Source organism: Daucus carota, chromosome 2 (genome assembly GCF_001625215.2).
Source record: "Daucus carota subsp. sativus chromosome 2, DH1 v3.0, whole genome shotgun sequence".
Taxonomy (NCBI): Eukaryota; Viridiplantae; Streptophyta; class Magnoliopsida; order Apiales; family Apiaceae; genus Daucus; species Daucus carota.
In genome coordinates this window covers 41,906,262-41,919,302 of record NC_030382.2, presented here as the reverse complement: position 1 = coordinate 41,919,302, position 13,041 = coordinate 41,906,262, and the positions used below count along the sequence as shown (strand labels likewise).

The 13,041-nt window shown below is 36.4% G+C and overlaps 2 protein-coding genes across 2 annotated transcripts; both read left to right on the top strand.

Moving 5' to 3' along the window:
* Positions 1 to 1,384: 1,384 nt before the first annotated feature.
* On the top strand, positions 1,385 to 3,799 carry LOC108208082 (short-chain dehydrogenase TIC 32 B, chloroplastic). Its single transcript, XM_017378563.2, has 8 exons — positions 1,385 to 1,590; positions 1,785 to 2,016; positions 2,099 to 2,178; positions 2,294 to 2,450; positions 2,670 to 2,751; positions 3,066 to 3,153; positions 3,246 to 3,292; positions 3,440 to 3,799. The coding sequence occupies exons 1-8, from the start codon at positions 1,470 to 1,472 to the stop codon at positions 3,641 to 3,643; spliced, it is 1,011 nt and encodes a 336-aa protein (XP_017234052.1). The 5' UTR covers positions 1,385 to 1,469; the 3' UTR covers positions 3,644 to 3,799.
* A 1,642-nt stretch (positions 3,800 to 5,441) lies between these two features.
* Positions 5,442 to 12,524, top strand: LOC108209303 (pentatricopeptide repeat-containing protein At3g18110, chloroplastic). Its single transcript, XM_017380133.2, has 5 exons — positions 5,442 to 9,170; positions 9,255 to 9,455; positions 10,285 to 10,375; positions 10,584 to 11,233; positions 11,729 to 12,524. Exons 1-4 carry the CDS (start codon positions 5,608 to 5,610, stop codon positions 11,094 to 11,096), a joined length of 4,368 nt encoding a protein of 1,455 aa, XP_017235622.1. The 5' UTR covers positions 5,442 to 5,607; the 3' UTR covers positions 11,097 to 11,233; positions 11,729 to 12,524.
* The last annotated feature ends 517 nt before the right edge of the window (positions 12,525 to 13,041 follow it).

Here is a 13,041-nt window from a genome sequence, read left to right as displayed (position 1 = left end):
ATTTTAAAAACCGAAGATATATGGTTGCGGTTTCGGTTTTATCCCAGAACCGAGCCGAACCGGACCATGCTCTCCCCTAGTATTGAGAGAGAGAGGATGTTGTGTTTAGATGATTCAAAACCCTCCAATTTATAGGGCGTATTTATAGGTGCAGAGAGACTTGTGTGCTACTCTTTCCCATAATTAAATAATCTGAAACAAAATCAGATTAAAATTTTCAAACTACTATATTCCATAAATACTCTTTCCCATAATTAAATAATCTGAAACAAAATCAGATTAAAATTTTCAAGCTACTATATTCCATAAATAATCTGAAACAAAATCAGATTCTGAAACTTGCTTCTAATATACCCGAAACTAAAAAAGGTAATTCTAATTTTTGATATTTTTTCATCCAAAATTTCAGAAAATTAGAAAAATAGAACGGAGCATGTGAGAGACGCCACCTACACGCCCCTCGCTTCTCCTTTATATAAGTATATTGATAGTAGAAATTTTTGATTTTAATATATTCAATTCAACATAAATAATTAATTAAATGTATATAAAGGAAAATAAGTATAAGGAATTAGCTATAGAAATGATTTAAATATATTTTTGTAGGGGGCGAATATAGTAAGAAATGCGACAATATTACGTAAAATCATCACAGTATTATCCAATTTATATTCTTTACTTAATATATCTTTTTCTTGAGGAAAAAAATCCTAAACTCTCAAATTCATCATCAAAATGAATTCAAATGTCACATGTTATGATTTAGTTGGCTGTATCTCTTTTAAATATAACACAGTTTACTCTATATAATAATTTTAATAATTAAAATATTTTCAATTAACATAAGTCAACCTTATTGAATATGATGAATCTCGTGCACATGCAATAACTTCATCAACTAAAATATTCCAAACTAACATATTAAAGATTTTAAAATATATGGACCCTGATATGTAAAATACTATATCGTCAGCAATATTAAATATAATGGATCCCTACACATACAACGATATTAACAACTAATCTTAACTTCGATATATATCAATACGTCATTTTGACAATAATTTTGAATATCCAATTTGAATTTTTAATCGTTACCATTTCTCTGGGCATTATGGATTTCGTTTCAGGAATACCTGAATACATTTACTATATTTTTGATAATCTCCTATACTAAAAAGTCTTAAAAAAGTAAAATTATATATATTACAGATGGATTACATATATGCAAGATTATGGACCATATTAAGCATCTCAATCAATCAGTGACAAATATGCAATCCTCCTTAAATCTTTAATTAATTAAAACCCAGCCCCACGAGTACAATACCCGTATATTTTATACCCAGATAAAAAGAAAGAAATTTGAAACCAATACTTTAGTCTCCAACTTTATATATCCATACTCACCTTTTTCTCAACTCACTTCATCACCTTGTTAACAAATACTATTCTTATCACCATTAATAATGCTCGACACTTTGAAATACCTTCTAGGCTGGAAAGGCCCTTCCGGCTATGGCTCCAAGTCCACCGCCGATCAGGTCACTTCCTCCGTCGATCTTCGCTCTTCAACCGCCATCATCACCGGTAAGTTCCTCGCTCAATATTCACATGCAATCACTATTATTTGTTAATAAATAACACACATAAAATGTGTACATGTACGATAAATGATATGAATTTGTAAGTTGAATATTTTTGTTAGAGCGGAAATATTGATATACCGGATATGTTTGGTTTGGTTTTTTTACGATTCGGATTGGAAATGTTTTGTGATGAAGGAGCGACATCTGGTATTGGAGCCGAGACGGCGCGTGTGTTAGCCAAAAGAGGAGCCAGGCTCGTGCTGCCGGCTAGGAACCAGAAAGCTGCCGAGGAAACAAAGGCTCGAATTCAATCAGAGTTTCCTGGAGCCGAAGTTTTGATTATGCCGCTTGATCTCAGTTCTCTTAGTTCTGTCCGAAACTTCGTCAGCGAGTTTGAGTCTCTCAATTTGCCTCTCAATCTTCTAATGTAAGTCCCCTAATTTTCTTACATTCGAATATTTTAACTGTATTACTTGTATTTTATTCAATTTTTATCGCGATAATTTCAGAAACAACGCTGGAAAATTCTCGCACAAGCACGCTGTTTCTGAGGATGGAATTGAAATGACCTTTGCTACTAATTTCTTAGGTAATAATAACTGAGTCACAGTAATACAAATCACGAAAATAATCCGCATAAAATCAAAATCAGATACAATCCTATAAAATGTATGGATTATTATTAATCGATTAAATTGTAACAGGTCATTTTTTGTTGACGAAGCTATTGGTGGAAAAGATGATCGAAACCGCGAAAACCACCGGAGTGGAAGGGCGGATAGTGAACGTGTCGTCAAGTATTCACGGCTGGTTCTCCGGCGACTTGATACCTTATCTGGAACACATAACTCGAAACAAAAGGTGAAGTGTAGTATTCAACTGTACCGGTTTGACCTATTAATTCGTTAAATTGAGCATTCATGGCAGTATTAATTTGTCACGACTGTGATTTGTAAAAAAAGAGGAAGCAAAGATAGAGATATGTCAATTGGAAGAGAGACAGATGAATTAGAAGAACTGGGATATTTGACTTTTTATTCTGAATCGTTTGTCTTTTGGTCGTGAATTGTGTGTGTATAGTGATTATGACGCGACATGTGCTTATGCTATCTCGAAGCTCGCTAACATTCTGCACACCAAGGAGCTTGCTAACAGACTCCAGGTAATTAATTCTCACTTGAAGTTCAGTCATTTTTTATCTTTCCGTTTAGGGACCTGTGTACTGTTATTCTAAATTTAGTCGGTACGAATTGTTAATCGCAATTGTCGTTGACACGACTCATGAAATGACTAGAACCCGACTCCATTATTTACGTCACTGAGACAAAATCCGAACATGACACGACTCACTTGACATGAAATGACTAGTGTGTTAGAATCTTACGAGTTTACAGTAGTTTACATTGTAAACTCGTAAAATTGCAGTTATAATTGAAATTACATGTTATTGATTCGTGTGGAATATGTGATGGGCAGGGAATGGGGGCAAATGTAAGTGTGAATTGTGTTCATCCAGGTATAGTGAGAACGAGGCTCACCAGAGATCGCGAAGGCTTCCTTACAGGTAATTTGATTTTCTATTGATATTAACACAGACAGAGAGAGAGAGCTGGCGTTGATGAATTAGTACTCATCGAAACATAAACAAATCTGCAGATCTTGTGTTCTTTCTGACATCAAAGCTCTTGAAGACCATACCTCAGGTATGCAATGTGATCTTTCGATTATTTAATCCGAGTCCCCACGTATGTGTTTAAGTATCATTTGATCGGCTCATATAATAATGATCCACTGTATTATATGTTAATTATGTACTAATGATGTATTATTGGGCACTATTGAATAATCAGGCTGCTGCAACGACCTGCTACGTGGCTACGCATGCAAAAACGAAGGGCATTACTGGGAAATACTTTGCAGACTGTAATGAAGCTTCCCCGTCCAAACTAGCTACCAGCTCCATTCAAGCTGCGCGATTATGGTCTGCCTCTGAGGCCATGGTGACTTCCCCAGACCCGAAATTTGGTGCCTACCCTTTCAATGGCTTCGACTGAAACCCGATCCGAACCTGATAGTGAAACCAGAAGTTAGTTAAAGTAGAGATTCTGCAGTATACAAAACTAGGAGGATGTTGAGGAATCAACTCAAAGTTTAATTAGTAAAGATGATATATAATTACAAGCTTATACTTTTATAATACAAACATACAAGGATGCCTTATGCTTATGCATGGGTATCTCACTAGGTATTGCATGCGTTGTTTGGTGACTTTCCTACACATAGACCAGCTCACAACAAATTTAAAGAGAAGCCAATGATTAGGCATATAAAAAAGATGGGCTGTGTCTTTTCTTAACTATAAGTTTGAAATGAGTAATGAAATGATCACTTGGACTGGAAAATGAACATGGATTAGTTTGGCACCATGTGCTTGCAATTTGAATATGAAAATTTACCAATCTGGAGATTTATTATTTCTTTAGTTTCTTTCTGGAGCCTAGCTACAATGACCTGTGAGGCTGTGACCATTTGGGAAGTTGAAATGATATTTTACCATCTTCTACTCTACTCTCTGTATTTGCATGTGATGTTGGTCCACTCCTCCCCTCACTTAGGAACAAAATTATGCTATTAATTTAACCTCTCCAGAGATGGAGTCAGTGACTAATTAATTAGTCTGCAAGCTCATATTAAACCTCATAAAATGAATAGTCCTGAGAGAGGATAATTTTATCTACTTATCGAGATTATTTCTGAACCGACGTTAAAAACACACCCTTTTTGTTATGTTTGGATCTGAAAAATTTATTCATCGAGATTTAATGTATATATAAAAATTGGTTATTTTGCCGTCTCTTAAAATGAGCATACGTTTCTTGATTTCTTCTTGCAGTGAGTGAAAGTTGAATGTTATTGAAATTCATAGAAGTGATCATTATCAGGAAAACTTCAAATTAGAATCAAAGTGCTTCATACTTTATAGAAGTGACACTAACCAAAAGTGTCATTGCTTTAGGCAGCAAGTTTGTTACTCCATTTCTCTGAAGGGTGAGCATGAAGTTGATCCATAGATATGGGACCTGAGGTTATGGGAGGACCATTTTGATGTGTTTTCACTTTCTTAAGGGGCCAACATTTACTGAATAGAACTTGCGAGTATTGGAAACATTTTAAGACAGGATATAAAGTGGGAAGAAATTATATTGTTCTCCATGCCTTGCATAAATTTATGTAGACCATAATGTATTATTCCACTTGTAGTGTTTCTCCTTAATCTTATCCTCAAAACCATAATGTAAGTTCAAAGGAAGGGAACTTCACACTTAGGCCACACACCGTAAGTTGTCCAACTTACCATCCTTCAGATCAAATCAAACATATTCATTACGAATAAAACACAATTATTTAAATTTGAAATTATGTGTGTAGAAGTACGGTTTCATGTTTGATTTTGATTCACAAAAATGACTTAGATTTAAGTGGGTGTCCATGATAATGAGATCGTATTGTCCTAGTCACTCTTTGACATTATAATCAAAGTACGTGAAAATTAACCCAGACACCTGACGTAACATTTTTTTTAATTTTGTAAAAATTTACAGTACACAAAATCCCAAAAACATAAATTTTCAAGAGATTATTTGATATGACCCTTTCTTATGCATGAATATCTTCTTTTTAGCCTAATGTTCCAAGAATATTTTAAAAGTTTGGTTTATAAAATACTGGGCTCCTCTGTAACTAAAAGTCCAAAGAGCGGTATGATTCAGCTCTTCTCAATGGCCTTTTATCCGAACCGGCCCAAATATTCCTGGCCCTAATCTTCTACCCGGTCTGTCTTAACTATCTTCTCCAGAACCAAATGACTGAATAAAAAAAATCTCCACCCCTTCAAAATCATCCATGTTTTTATCATACATGCACATATACTTACACATATACATACAAAATTCTTCAACTGTTAATAAAGATACAAACTTTACAAGTTGTGAAACATTACAAGGTGAAAGCTTTGATTATGGCATTAACAGGAGTGTTGGCCACTGCTTCTATGCCACTCAGCAGAAATTTAGAGGTATGTAAGAAGCATAGCACTTTTGTAAATTGTTGTATTGATAATACTACTATGTTAGACACAAATTCTGTATGTAATGACCAAGAAAATTCAAGAGAATTTAGCTACAGTAGAGCTCGTCCTAATGTAAGATGGCCCCACTTAAAAATTACAGAACCCCATTTGGTTAAATCACATTTTGAGGTCGATGATGCTGATTTAGGGATAGACGGCAGTGAAATGAGTGGTAAAAATGATGTCTTGGAGGGAAATGAAGGTGGGTTTGAGAGTGTGAATGATGAAAAGCAGGAGGTTTTGGGAAGGCCTAGTAGGACTAGAGCTAAGAAGATGACTAAATTGGCGCTGAAGAGGGCGAAAGATTGGAGAGAGCGGGTTCGGTTTTTGACTGATAGGATTTTGAAATTGAAGTCGGAGGAGTTTGTTGCGGATGTGTTGGATGATAGGAAGGTGCAAATGACTCCAACTGATTTTTGTTTTGTGGTGAAATGGGTTGGTCAGTCAAGTTGGCAAAGGGCGTTGGAGGTTTATGAGTGGTTGAATTTGCGGCATTGGTTTTCTCCGAATGCTCGGATGCTTGCGACTATACTTTCTGTTCTTGGTAAGGCTAATCAAGAAGCTTTGGCCGTGGAGATTTTTACAAGGGGAGAGCAAGGGGTTGGTGATGTTGTACAAGTGTATAATGCAATGATGGGTGTTTATGCTCGGAATGGTCGGTTTTCGAAGGTTCGAGAACTGCTTTATTTGATGCGGGAGCGAGGTTGTGAGCCGGATCTTGTAAGCTTCAATACATTGATTAATGCCCGTTTAAAGTCTGGGTCTATTGAACCAAATATGGCACGTGAACTTTTAAGTGAAGTTAGGAGGTCAGGCCTTCGACCTGATATAATTACTTACAACACTCTAATCAGTGCTTGCTCTCGTGGATCTAATTTGGAGGAGGCGGTTGAGATATACAATGATATGTTAGGAAGTAGATGTCAACCTGATTTATGGACATATAATGCCATGCTTTCAGTTTATGGCAGATGTGGGCTGTCTACAGAAGCTGAGATTTTATTTAACGATTTAGAGTCTAAGGGGTTCTCCCCTGACGCCGTAACGTATAATTCTTTGCTTTATGCTTTTGCAAGAGAAGGAAATGTTGAGAAGGTAAAAAAGATTTGTGAGGAGATGGTAAAAATGGGCTTTGGAGAGGATGAGATGACTTACAATACCATTATTCACATGTATGGACAGCAGGGTCAGCATGATTTGGCGTTGCAACTATATAGAGACATGAAATCTTTAGGGCGAGAACCTGATGTAGTTACATATACTGTTCTTATTGATTCGCTTGGAAAAGCTAATAAAATAACTGAAGCTGCAAATGTGATGTCAGAGATGCTAAATGCAGGCGTGAAACCCACCATAAGAACTTACAGTGCTTTAATCTGTGGATATGCAAAGGCCGGGATGCGCTTGGAGGCTGAAGATATCTTTGATTGCATGCTCCGGTCTGGGATTAAACCAGATCACTTAGCCTATTCAGTCATGTTAGATATACTATTCAGGTCTGGTGAAACCCACAAGGCAATGATGTTATATCATAATATGGTTCGTGATGGATACTCCCCAGATGTTGGACTCTATGAAGTCATGCTAAGAGTTCTTGAAAAAGAAAACAAAATGGAGGATGTTCAGGACGTGGTCAAGGATATGGAAGAATTGTGTGACCTGGACCCTCAAACTATTGCATATATTCTAGTCAAGGGGGAATGCTATAGTAATGGTGATGAAATGTTTAGATCAGCAATAAGGCAGGGTTATGATGTGAACCGTGATACCTTGTTATCAATGCTGAGTTTGTATTGCTCGTGCGGACGGCACTTAGAAGCAAAAGAATTATTGGAATTTTTGAAAGAGCATGCACCAAAATCACAGCAATTGGTGAGTGAAGCTATGGTGGTCACTCTTTGTATGGCTCATCAGCTTGAGGCTGCTTTAAGTGAATACCGGAAAAGCATGACATATAGATTGGTTGACCGGAGTTTGATAATGTATGAAACCCTTATTAAGTTCTGCGAGGAGATGAATTTGCTTGCTGAAGCGTCTCAGGTTTTATCTGACATGAGATTTGTTGGACTGGAACCTTCTTCGGAACTTTGCAGGCAAATGGCACTTGTGTATTGCAGGATGGACTATCCGGAAACAGCTCATCATTTGATTGACCAGGCTGAGGCAAAAGGTGTTAGGATCAATGATATGTCAATATATGCTGCTCTAATTGAGGCTTATGGCAAGGTAAAGCTTCTGCAAAAAGCAGAGAGTGTGGTGGGAACTCTTAGACAGAGCGTTAGTACAGTAGATCGAAAGGTGTGGAATGCTTTGATCCAAGCTTATGCTGCAAATGGCTGCTATGAGAAAGCAAGAGCCGCTTTTACTACGATGATGAGAGACGGCCCTTCCCCTACTGTAGAAACTATTAATGGTCTCATGCAAGCTTTGATTGTCGACGAGAGATTAAATGAATTATACCTTTTAGTTCAAGAACTGCAAGATATGGGGTTCAAAATTAGTAAGAGCACAATTGTTTTGATGCTAGATGCATTTGCTAAAGCTGGTGACATATTTGAAGTGAAGAAAATATACAATGGAATGAAGGCGGCAGGGTATTTTCCTACCATGCACCTTTACAGAATTATGATCATATTGTTTTCCAAGGGAAGGCGTGTAAGGGATGTAGAAGCAATGGTTGCTGAAATGGGGGAAGTTGGTTTTAAGCCTGATATTACAATATGGAATTCTTTGCTTAGGTTGTATGCAGGAATTGAAGACTATAGGAAAATTGCTCAGGTATACCGGCAAATTAAAGAAGCTGGACTTAAACCAGATGAAGATACATACAATACTTTGATAGTTATGTACTGCAAAGATCGTAAACCAGAAGAAGGTCTGTCATTGATGCATGAAATGAGAAAGCTAGGTCTGGATCCTAAGTTAAACACCTACAAAAGCCTACTTTCTGCATTTGGTAAGCTACAGATGTTAGAGGAAGCTGAGGAACTTTTTGAAATGTTACAATCAGGAGGATACAAGCTTGACCGTTCTTTTTATCATATAATGATGAAAACATATAGAAGTTTTGGAAGCCATTCCAAAGCTCAAAACTTGATGTTTACAATGAAAGAAGCTGGAATTGAACCTACAATTGCTACAATGCATTTGCTAATGATCTCTTATGGAAGTTCAGGGCATCCAACTGCAGCTGAAGAAGTCCTAAAAAATTTGAAATTGACCGGTGAAAACCTTAGCACACTACCATATAGTTCAGTTTTAGATGCTTATCTCAAGAATGGAGATTATATTATCGCAGTCGAGAAGCTTTTGGAAATGAAGGAAGATGGTCTAGAGCCAGATTACAGGATATGGACTTGCTTTGTTAGGGCTGCCAGTTTGTGCCAGGATACAAGTGAAGCCATGACTCTTTTAAGTGCTATAAGAGATACTGGATTTGAAATTCCTATCAAGTATGTCCTCCTTGATTTACTTTTCCTTCTCTATTTTACGACTATATTAGTACGCGTGAATTAACTATTAAGTACATATTGCAGGCTTCTGACACAGAAGTCAGAGTCACTGGTTCTAGAGATGGATCAACTTCTTGAGAAAGTAGAACCAGTTGACGATAACGTTGCATTTAGCCTTGTCAATGCTTTGGAAGATTTATTGTGGGCATTTAATCTTCGTGCGACTGCTTCATGGGTTTTCCAATTGGCTATTAAAAGAAATATCTATAGTCACAATGTTTTCAGGTAACTGTTGTGTACTCCGAAGCTGTATTTTTTTCCTCATCAAACTTCAGTTGTAAGACGGCTGGTATGATACTAATTATCCATTGCTCGGGGGCGAGAACAAATTGTGGTCTCAACTAAGTGACTAAACTAGGGTCAGTTCTGATGATAACACATAGCTTTCTTTCAAGCCTTGTCTTATACGATTGTTCGGTGAGAACTATGCATATAGAAGATTACGTGAAAATTATATTAATTCTTAATTGGGTGCGATGGGTAAAACAGATGCCAAGATCAATACTTTTATCAAGCTAGGTCATGGGTCACCTATACAGCAAACATATAGTGAAAATGGTCTTGTAAGCTTAATCATTTAATCTACTCTAGTATGATTGTCCTAAAGAAGGGTAAACTAATAGTCGCGATACTCAATTTTTCCCATTAGCAAACAGTTTTGCTACAGGTTTGATGAGAAATGATACTTCTCATAGAGTGCTTTGAGGAACATTACCAGTTGGATGGCTATGAACTATTGAACTTCGTATTCCTGACTGCATTTCTAGAAGCTAGTGCTGCTTGTGCGGGCTTTTGTTAATCATATCTCTTTCCTTATAGAAGCATACTGAAAAGGTTGGATAGGTCACAATATTATATCTCTGGAATTCTTTACTCTTCTGAAAAAATTGCTACCAAGAAAGCACACAGGGAAGTGGGAACGGACAAGTTTGAACTATATTCACGTTCATTACATTATAGCTCACATTTTTTCATTTCAGTAGAATTATTGACGTTTTTAGTGCACGTACTAAATTTGTGAAATTAACTTTCTTTTAACTTCTCGACTGTGCAGGGTAGCTGAGAAGGACTGGGGGGCAGATTTTAGGAAGTTGTCTGCTGGTGCTGCTCTTGTTGGTCTCACGTTATGGCTTGACCATATGCAGGTAGAGTCAATATTAATCATTTGTATCCAGAAAGGAAATATATCACTAACCAAGAGCCTCCTTAAGAAGCCCAAAGACATTATACAATCAAACAAAATCATTAAAATAAAATTAATAGTATTTTTTGTTACCTATAACCATCATTGTGTTAATACTTAATCATATGCAGAAATGCTTGCAATCTTACAATACACTGATATTGCTACAGGATGCATCCTTGAATGGTTTTCCGGAGTCTCCAAAATCTGTGGTTCTGATTACAGGGACAGCAGAATACAATCAGGTTTCTTTGAATAGCACAATAAAAGCATTCCTTTGGGAAATGGGGTCCCCATTTTTGCCCTGTAAAACTCGTAGTGGACTCCTTATAGCGAAGGCTCACTCTCTCAGGATGTGGTTGAAGGACTCCCCATTTTGCTTTGACCTTGAGTTGAAAAATGCTTCATCCCTTCCTGAGGAAAACTCAATGCAACTACTTGAAGGATGTTATATTAGACGTGGCCTTGTTCCCGCTTTCAAGGACATAACGGAAAGGCTTGGGTTAGTGAGGCCAAAGAAGTTCTCGAGGCTGGCTTTACTGTCGGATGAAAAAAGAGACAAAGTTATTGAAGCTGATATAGCGGGGAGAAAAGAAATGTTGGAAAAAGTGAGTAAATATGGCCCAACCAGGAATAGAAATAACAGGAAGCTCAGAAAAAGTATGGATTCTGTCAGATATTGATAGGTGACCGAGGAAATTAAATATTTTATCTTTGCAATGAAGCCATTTCTACTATCGCATTGAAGTAACCGTCTATCTAATGCGCATGTGTGCCTTGAAAACAGAACAGAACTGGCATGTTGCAGCCTAGTTGAATGGTAACATTCCTAAACTATATCTGAGCACAAAGAAGACTACACCTGTGGTTTACATACACATATCACAAAACATTAAGTTTATATAATCTTATATGGTTAATTTTTTGTTGTTCTTATAAAGCTACAGACACCATCTATTACTTGTTCCACATGTAGATGTGTTTAGGGGTCTGTACAGTTATGCATAATTGAATTTTTTATTTCTTCTTTACTTACTAGCACTTGCATTAAGCATAACCGTATCTTTTTGCACATTTCTCTTATTTGAACTTTTTGTGGATTTGTGTTAAAATAAAAAGATTTATAGGTTACTATTCGCTTTTGATTCCGAAATATATTTTTTATCCACTATTCAGCAAATAAAAAATATTATCCACTTAAACTGTAGCAAGAACTCACTGAAACTCTAACGATAGGTCAGAATTCATAGTAGCATCTGCCAAATAATATTATTCTGTTTTGGCATAAATAAGCTTGTTTCTTGTGTCTTTACAGGGAACATATGAGTCTAATACTTTAATGTCCGGTTGACACGTCAAAGACAGAAGTATAGAACTTAGTTTGTCAGGATTCCGTGCAACCAGTAAAATCTTATCACCAGTAAGGTACAAGTCCTGTTGTTTACATCTTGTAGTTTACTTCCTCTTATTTCCTTAAGAATCAACTAGACTTAGAGGGGCACGGTAGAGTTTCTGTCATCCCTCGAAGCTCTAGTAGGTCGCATATACTTTGAGGATGTTGTCAGAGGAGCCAGGCAGCAGAAACTGCTGCTGGCTGGGTAAGATGAACAAGGAATTGGACTATAAGTGACAACGTCAATTCTACACATTGACTTTCTACTGCATTCAGCTTCAATCTGAATTATATATTGGCATAGCATGTCGCCTGTGTGAAATATGGCTTATCTGGAGTTTGTGAAAAAATTTATGATGCATTCCAGTGATTAAGAGCACACATCTTTTACTATATGTGGTTGAGTTTCAGCTCTAAATTATTGTATGATTTTTCTCCATCAAAGTCTTTTCTTATTCCTCATGGCATATTAAAGCTTATTGGACAATAGTTTGCCCAGCCGCAAATCCTTCATAGCTGGTTCACCGCTATATGAATGTATGCCGGTTTCTCATAGTTACTGTCAAGTTCTCGGGGCTTCCTGGCATTCTAAGATGCAATATGGGTTTCAGAGGCTTTTCACTGCTGGGAAACCTTCATAACATTTGTGATTGTAGTCATACAGAAATATATAATATACTGTAATCTTTAAATTTTCCTTGATTTGCCTGTATGTCTATTTACTTGGTCCAAGGTTATACGATGGAGGACATTTTTGCCCAACACGATCGTAAAAATTACTGAGATCAGCAATAACCGATAAAACAGAATTTAAAAATGCCACGAATATGACTTTTGCGAGGTATGAATTGATGGGCTTGAATGTTACTCAGGTAGTTAGGTTCAAGATGTTTAGAATCATGCACGACTTTCCTTCATTCTAAAATCTAAATATGTTAAAAATATATAATTTAAAATCTTTATTTTAAACTCCCAAACATATCACAACTTAAATGAACTCTAAATTGTTTTAACATATAAATAAATTTCTCCAATAAATAATTTTATAAACATATTAAATTTAATAATATTTTCCAAATATATTATGTTTTTATTCGAGAAATCAAATATGTTACTATGTTATCAAGGTTTAAATTAATAAGGGGCCGTTTGGTTCGTGAGTTTCTGAAATCAGGTATGGGGTTTGTTCATTCCAAACCCATACATGATGTTTGGTTGGGAAAAACAAAATCTGA